This window comes from Dinoponera quadriceps, unplaced genomic scaffold (assembly GCF_001313825.1).
Source record: "Dinoponera quadriceps isolate SergipeBrazil2010 unplaced genomic scaffold, ASM131382v1 scaffold589, whole genome shotgun sequence".
In the NCBI taxonomy this organism is placed as follows: domain Eukaryota; kingdom Metazoa; phylum Arthropoda; class Insecta; order Hymenoptera; family Formicidae; genus Dinoponera; species Dinoponera quadriceps.
This window is the reverse complement of record NW_014554985.1, coordinates 639,045-647,325: the sequence shown is the minus strand read 5'-3', so window position 1 is coordinate 647,325 and position 8,281 is coordinate 639,045. Positions and strand designations below refer to the sequence as shown.

General features: G+C 47.7%; 1 protein-coding gene across 1 annotated transcript in view; it reads right to left on the bottom strand.

Moving 5' to 3' along the window:
• Positions 1-338: 338 nt before the first annotated feature.
• Positions 339-8,281, bottom strand: part of LOC106742717 (dual specificity tyrosine-phosphorylation-regulated kinase 2-like) — a 58,085-nt gene continuing 50,142 nt past the window's right edge. The window contains exon 3 of the mRNA XM_014615915.1: positions 339-3,785. Within this exon, the coding sequence (XP_014471401.1) occupies positions 2,379-3,785 (1,407 nt within the window). The 3' untranslated portion in view covers positions 339-2,378. The remainder of the gene's footprint in view (positions 3,786-8,281) is intronic.

The window sequence follows — 8,281 nt, the reverse complement described above, 5'->3', positions numbered from 1 at the left end:
CATTTTGTGTTAAAATCGGTCATTGTTAAAATTGTTGTGTTAACCTTTTAACATACTCGCATGTTAATTTAATATATTGTGTTTATGTTATCTCAGTATTTTATATTGGATCAATATTCAACATGTGTAAGTGTTAAAATAATATATACGAAGAAAATATTGTAGTAAAATGACCACGAAATTTTGTAATTTTTGACCATACCGGAATTATAACTGAAATTATGATATATGTTGTAATCTTTAGTAATATATTTCATTGTGCACATCACTAAAGATTAACAACAAGAATTAGAATTTATCATTAGAATTTCAGTCATAATTCCGGTATGGTTAAAAGATTACAAAATTATGTGGTAATTTTTACTACAGTATCGGAATACAGTTTTCCCTATGCACCTCAGTATCGGTTAACATGTTACGGATATTATTATTAAGTTTATGTTAATTCTCGACATAATATTTGTATATTACTTTCCAACATATTTACCTTATGTTAAATCAATACAAAAATTTGTATAGGCCACTTGGGTGCGAAATGCGTTAAGTTTAACACCAAATTTTTCACCTCGCGCTATGACAAAAGATAAGGATATATCCAGCATACATGCATCCTTTTCAACGAATATCATTTACTACACCTTCACTCCTTGATGACTCACTTCGGTATACCATAGAGCTCATTGAATTTTCCCAATTGAATCCGTTCACGCTTCACTCGTCGTTCGCGCGTCTTCGTCCGGCCGATCGCCGATCATCGGTTATCTTTCAACGAACACGCGACGATGACGGGAGCGACGCACCTTTGATCAGCGAAAAGATGAGATCGCCCGGCGACCTTACGGGCCGAATTGCGTTACTCAGCGTGGAGCATGCGGGGCTCCTCCGTTATTGGATTTCCCGTCCTCTCGCAAATGGCTTATACCTGCGTCGCCGTGAGCGCGTCGCGACGTCGCTACACCCAGTGGATTGTATCACGTACGTCCTATCGAACCGTCGACGACTCTACCAGCCCGGGGGGGAGGGGCTCCTCGGCTTTCCCCTTGGCACAATAACCTCCAAGTTGCCCGAGACTACTGTCGTGCACCGCGGCCATGAGGAATGATCGACGACGAAGTAGCATTGATCATACTTAATTCTCGGAATCGGAATTTATGGAAATGTCAGTCGGTTCCGCTGGTCGTGCCGTACCCGAACTGGCCGTCAGCTGATTTATATTTGCGATCGGCCTGATTTTTTTTACCGTTGTCGTTTTCGTCGACTCGATGGAAAGATACAACGACGTGACGCGATGACGAGTACGAAGTAGCCGATTGTTCGCGCATCAGCGACGGTTACGTCCTGCGATTTAACGTGATAACTGTTATACATAACATTTGTCCCGTGTCAATTAGAGGATTCGTTAGACTCGATGACGGCTCGGGGCAGCGTGTTGTTACTCCGAAAATTCGCTTTTCCGTCGTTTTATCGGACGAGCACGTGAGAGATACACCGGGTGCGAGCGTGAACGAGCGTGGATGAGAGTGCGGGAGGAGACCTCGGGAGGAAACCTCAGGTCGGCGGGCACGTCGCAAAGAACCCCAACGACACTTCGCTCGGCCGTCGAGAGCGGGTTGAAAACCACCCGGTGTCTTCGATCCGTTCCGCATTCTCGCAGTGACTTATCGCGGCCCTCGAAATATTGTCGTAGCGGAAGCCGCAGCTAGAGGCGGGCGGCAACCTCCGCGAGTTTCTTTTCACCAGCGGAAGCAATGGCAGCAGGAATAAATGAGCCGAGTATGAGCGGGCCAGAGAGCAACGCGAAGCAAGTCGTCGTCGCCGACGACAAGCTGCAAGGTGTGTACGGTTCGACTACCGGTCTCGTACCGTGTCGTAGGTCGTACGTCGGGAGGCGCGAGACAGTTATGACGCCGGCGATGATTCCTTACGTTTCGAGGTCACCGTCGCCTCCCCGCCGAGAAATTCCACGCTTTACGGCCGCGTCAACGACGCGGGCTACTCAGGGCAACGGTGACGTCGATCAATAACGTCGTTCAGGGGAAGATTTTTTCACCGATCTTTCTTTCTTATATCTTCCTACTCGCCGGGTTAGAACCAGCTCGCGTCTCGCGCACACGCACGCGTGAATCACAGCGGTATCCGAGAGATCGATGATGAGACGGTCGACCTTGAGTGAACCCTGGGTCATCGGCCGAACGGCAGGAGGCAGCGCCACAGCCGAGTTTCACGTCGGGTGACCGGGACCATCCTTATCCCTGCGTCTCTTCCGCTTCATCCACCTCCCTCTGTCTACGGCGGCATCGCGCGAGCCTTCGTCGGTCGCTCAGCAGCTGCGCCAGGGACGGTAGTGGGCGAGAAAAGGTGGCACCGCACGTCTCGGCCTATCGTCTGAGCTCCTCGAGGATCTCCTGCACCGCCGGGTGCAGCGCCAACACCAGCCGGCTGGAACTGCCGGAGGAGCCGTGGGAGCTGTAATTGTCGTGCGACGAGCCGTGCGATCCATTATTGTTGTGCTGCTGCTGCTGTTGCTGCTGCTGAGCCTGGTGCACCTGCCGGCTGGCGCGTGTCTTGCCGGACGTCGCGCCGTCGACGGAATTTAGCGACTGGTGACTGCTCGACTGATTCGACCGGTGATTCCCGTGCAGGTGAGACTCGGACACGCAGGCGTAGCCCAAGAACGGGTCCCTCTGCTGAGCGGTCTTGCTCGCGGAGATGATGTCGCCCGCGGTGCTGATGCTCTGCAGACTGTTGGTCTTGCTGGAGCTCCTGCCGCCGGCGACGGAGTTGAACGAGTGGTGGCCGCTCAGGTTCGTCCAGTTGGACGGGTTCACGTACGTCGAGCTGTAGCCCACGTACGCCTCCGCGAGTAGGCGGTCCCTCTGCTCCCTCGTCTTGCTCGCGGGACCGTCGTCGTTCGCGTTGCCGCCCTGCAGACTGTTGGTCTTGCTGGAGCTTCTGCCGCCGCTGACCGAGTTCAGCGACTGATGACCGCTCAGATTCGACCAGTTGGACCCGTGCAACTGCGGCGGAGCCACGAAGCCCGAAGCGTAGCCCGAAATCGCGGACATCTCCTGGATCGACTTACCGCCACCACCGCCGCCACCTCCTCCTCCGCCGCCGGCGTTGTTGCCGCCGCTCTGTAAGCTGTTGGTCTTGCTGGAGCTCCTGCTACCGGACGCGGAGGTTCTCAGGGTGGAGCCGGTGGTCGCCGGTTGCGCCGTCGTCACCGCCGGCAACGTGTCGTTCTTGTCGCCCGGCGGCCTCGGTAGCCGGCGACGCAGCCAGGGATGCCTCAGCGCCTTGTTCGGCGTCATCCGGTTCTCCGGGTCCCACACCAGGCAACGTTTGAGAAAGTCCAAGAACAGCACGTCGTCGCAGCCCTTGAGGGCGCGCTCAAGATCGTGCGAGCCGGGTGGACCCCGCAGTTTGCCGCGTCTCGAGAGACCCCCGCTCAGCACTGTCGTACCGTCCGGCATCGCCGTTGCGGTGCAGTACTTCGGGTAGCCCTTCGAGCTGATGAACTGCCGCACCCGCTTCGAGGTCTGTAGCAACTTCTGCGGCGGCATGCCGAGCATCTCGATGATGCACGCCAGCTGGTCCGCCTCGTCCTCGCCCGGCAGCAGCGGGAAACCGGTGAACAGCTCCGCGAGGATGCAGCCGAGGCTCCACATGTCGATCGGCATGCCGTACCTCGCACCCAGGATCACCTCCGGCGCACGGTAGAATCGGCTCTGGATGTACGTGTACACCCGCTGGTTCTCGTAGCAGCTGGAGCCGAAGTCGATCACCTGCAATCAAGCGAACCCGGCCACGTTCATGGGGTGTGTCTCTCTTTCTCTCGTATTTTATCTTACTCTAGATTATATTATTATTACTCTTTATACCATTACTACGTAGGAAAATATTAAATCAAGGATAGATATTCTTATATGTAAGCAAGAATATTATAATCTTCTTAGGAGATTTGTAGTCTTAATTGAGCGTAAGTGATACTTGCATCAATACGAATTCAACTAAATCAAGACTAAAAATCTTTTTGCTTATATATATGAGAACATCCATCATTGTTTTAAGACTAACTTTTTTTCATTTATATACACCTATATAAGGGGGTATTTGTATCCTACGAGATAATCTATTCTATCTATCTATCTTTCTCTCTACACGCAGGTGAGCGAGCGAACATGAGCGAATGGCGCTATTATTGCAATAATTATACCACAGGCCAATCGGGAGATATTCACCGATATTCGCCGAGAATATAATAAACGTAGAAGTGATGAAAGTCTGCGTGCGCAATAGATGCTCTATCTATCACGCTCTTCGGCGAGATAACATTTTCGGAAATAATTGACCGTACAAAACGGGATCATTATATAGAAAGTCGAATATGGAGCATTGCATTGTTCGCCGGCCAATTACCGCGTCAATCAGATTTCTCAACGTTATCTTTTCGAGAACTTTCCAATCTTGTTTTTCGAAAAGGATGGAAAGGACGGAAAATATACTTACCGCGAGACAGACCGCGGAACATTTACTATCCATCGGTACATCACGGCGCGACGTGACGCGCGCCATAACTATGTGTACATCGAAACGTATTCACTCGTGAGAATCGATAAAGTCATATAAAGCACGGGCTCGTTAATAATTTGTGCGCGCGAACAGCAGTAGCGTCGTTCCGCGCGCGCGAAACGGGATGCAGCGGATACACCGGCGCGCATTCGTACGTACGTATATCTGTTTCCAGCTCGTCGTAAATGATGCACGTGGCTCGCGTAAAATAAGGCGCGTGTATCGTTTATGACGCACACCTGGCAGCGAACGTGCCGTCGAAACCGAGCGACCCGGTAATTTTATCTCGCGTTCGCCGATCGTTCCGATCGCAACGACACGTGATCGAACATTGAGAAATGAAGCACGCCGTAAATCAATTCACTTCGATGCGCAACGCTTAAACGCCGATATACGAGATCGTGATATTATTTAATTACTAAAACGTATTATTTTATTTTATTAATATTATCTATTTTTCTTTTATATTAATTAGTGCTTCTCTTTTATATACCCACATATACTTGTACTAAGAAAAGTTTCCACTGTAACGCTTTTAGAGAGCTATGTCCCAGAGTGACAGTAAAAGCATCTATCTCTGTCTCCCTGTTTGCCTGCCTGTCTCTCTCTCTCTCTCTTTTATTGTTTGCCATCCTGTCTTTCCAGTACCTGTCCTACTTGCATGAGCTTATTACTTCCCCGCCACCCTCAGTCAGAACCACGCGTGTTTCTAGCGATAGAATTGTTGTTCCAGGCTGTCGCACCGAAATCTACAAACGTTCTTTCACTGGCAGCATATCTCTCTACAACTTCTTATCCGATGCACTTGTTAATATTACATCATTGCCCGATTTTAGGCGTGCGTTAAAATTATATTTTTTAGATAAGGAAAGACGGTTTCTAATTATTAATTAATAATCAAACTAATTTTTTAGTAATGATTAGTTTAATTTACTCACATTGTTTTTTAGTTAGGATGCGAATAATTATACCTTATAGTTAACAGTCTATAGTATTATACTGCATTTTTGATGCACTTGCTTTTCTTCTTCAGCGCTAGTCTCAATCGACATACTATTTAACCGATCTTATATTTTGCTAGCTATACGACTATTGTGTACTATCTTACAATTTTGTAGACGGAAAAATAGTGTAATAAAAATTACCACAAAATTTTGTAATACTGAACCATACTGCAATTATGACTGAAATCATTATATGTGTTGTAATTTTTAGGAATGTGTACAGTGAAATACATCACTAAAGAATACAACTTATATCATCATTTCAGTTATAATTCCGGTATGGTCCAGTATTACAAATTTTTTTAGTAATTTTGATTACAATATTTTCTCCGTATACAAAATTGTAAGATAGTACATAATAGTCTTATAAGCAAAATATAAAAGCAAAGCTTATTTTTGTATCGTATTTTCTGTATCGGGTAGAAAATTCGCTTTTCAGTCGCCCAAGCAAAATATAACAAACGGTGTACTACAATACTTTCCTCATGTACGGTTCGACTCTAGCACAAGTTGTACACATGTATTGAAAGCTTAAGAGGTTCACTCCAGAGTTTAATATATTCTATTCTACTCTACTTTATTTTGCTCTTTCTTTCCGATAACAAGATTACCGATCGACATCGCATCTAATCATTGTCAACAATACTCGTTTCTCAATCATCGTTTCTCTTCGTTTTGTAGCTTCCCTGTTTTATTGGCGTATATACAAACATTAAATGAGAATTGTGAAAAAAAAAGGAACGCCGACGAACGGCGCACAATTCGAACGATAATCCATGCCTTCTGACCTACTTTAATATTTCGGGCAACGTCACCCCTTTTTCGTGTGTGTATAGAGCACCGAACAGAAACGGCGCGTTGGAGATTGTCCAGGATTCAGCCGGCTCGCATTTGGCTACTCGGCCGAGGTACTCGTTCGTTCGCCCGCTCGCGCGACTTCAATGAGCTGTAATTCTCGACGATCGATGACCGATACGTGACCTCGAGCGGGATCCCGCCTAAAAATACTGTCCCCGAGCCGATCGTGCAGGATGCACCGAACGTCGCTAGGGACACATTTGCGCATTGTCGGAAATATCGTCAACGGTTCGAAGCTAAAAAGATCATCGCGAATCAGAACCTTGCAGGAGATACGAGGAGACAGAAACAACACATTATCCGCCGCTTCACTTATCTAATGGAATCGGGAGCCTGAATCCTCGGGACCCTAACGCTAACAGAAAGGGAGAAATCCTCGCCCATAAATATACAGCGGTTTTCCCGAACTTTCTTTCTAAGTAATCGAGAGCCAAGGAAATTTACAGAAGCGTGCCTTGCGTTTTCCGCAACAATAACATCTATATACATCACACGCAGACGTAGGACCGCACGAACGTGTATCCACGTAATTAGGTTTTCCATTAAGCCTTCGTTACGGCGATAGGAACGCTCGCGCTCGAAAGAAAGCAGAAAGGCATTATCCCTGGCGCGCGTTCCCGCTTCTTCATAATAATGCGCGCGAAACGATGGAAGAGCGGCAGAAAATAATCCGCAATTAATCAAGAGCCCGTAACCGAAGGGGCAGAGGGGCGTGATAATTCGGTGTGTAGCGCATATTTTCTGTATCGGATAGAAAGTTCGCTTTCCAGTCGCGCTTCAAGGTAGCGAACGTGAATCGCTGTGTTCGATCGAGAGAGGCCTCGACCGGGAGATATCGGCCAGGAAACGACCTTCCAAATGAATTAATTGCCACCTATCGCACAATAATGCCGACGATAAATTCGTTGCGATAAATCTTGGACGTGTTGCCGAGCGAGCAAGAATCGGCAACGCTTAATCACCACGCTCGAATCTTGGACGGCGAGGAAAAATCGCTCTCGGTGGCCCGAGATCGGGCGCGCGTGTTTATTGAAAGTCGGCTCTCTGTTTACCCTGGACCCCCGATATCCCGTGTTTCTCGCCCGACCTCGCGACGAACACGGAAGCAGTTTCCAGTGCGTCATCGTGACCGCACGTTCGGCCTGTGATCGATTTCCAGGAGGTGGTCGGACGGCAGACCGACCGAGCCACCGGCTGGCCGGAAGTCCCCGTGGGGTGCACCTTCGGCGGAAATACTCGGCGCGCGCGCGAACATTCCGAGTCAATTCCGCGGTCGGCAAGACAATAATGACAGACGTCGCGGGGAACCAATCCGGCTGCACTCGGTTTTTTCCCGTCCGATCGATCGTGAAATTTTTCTGAAACTGTAGGGATTTTCTTTAATTTTGTGAATTTGATATTTGGCTTTTCACGGATATCGGGTATTTATGGATTTGGTGAATTTTAGTGGAAACTAAAATTTTCAGGAGGAATATTGTGATAATTCTCTCTGTATTTGACGTGCGCCAGATGTGCCAGAGAAGTAAAATTAACGGAGGTCTCATTTGAAAATATCACGTAATAAAAGTTGTCTTGTAATGTAATTTTTCAGTTTTAACATTTTCTCCAAATTTGGCGAAATAAGTCTGTAAGAGCTAACGTTAGGTACATTTTGCGAATGTACAAATTATAATTCTCTCCACTACGTGCGGAGAGACCTGTGGGTGAGTAACATTGTCCATGCACTCTTGCCATTACCGCAAATCCAAGTATGTTACTTTTATACGTAGGAACGTTTAAATATGACATATTTAACTGAAGCTCTTTTTATATGTTTCTTACCATTTTAGATTACGTGATTTAACACG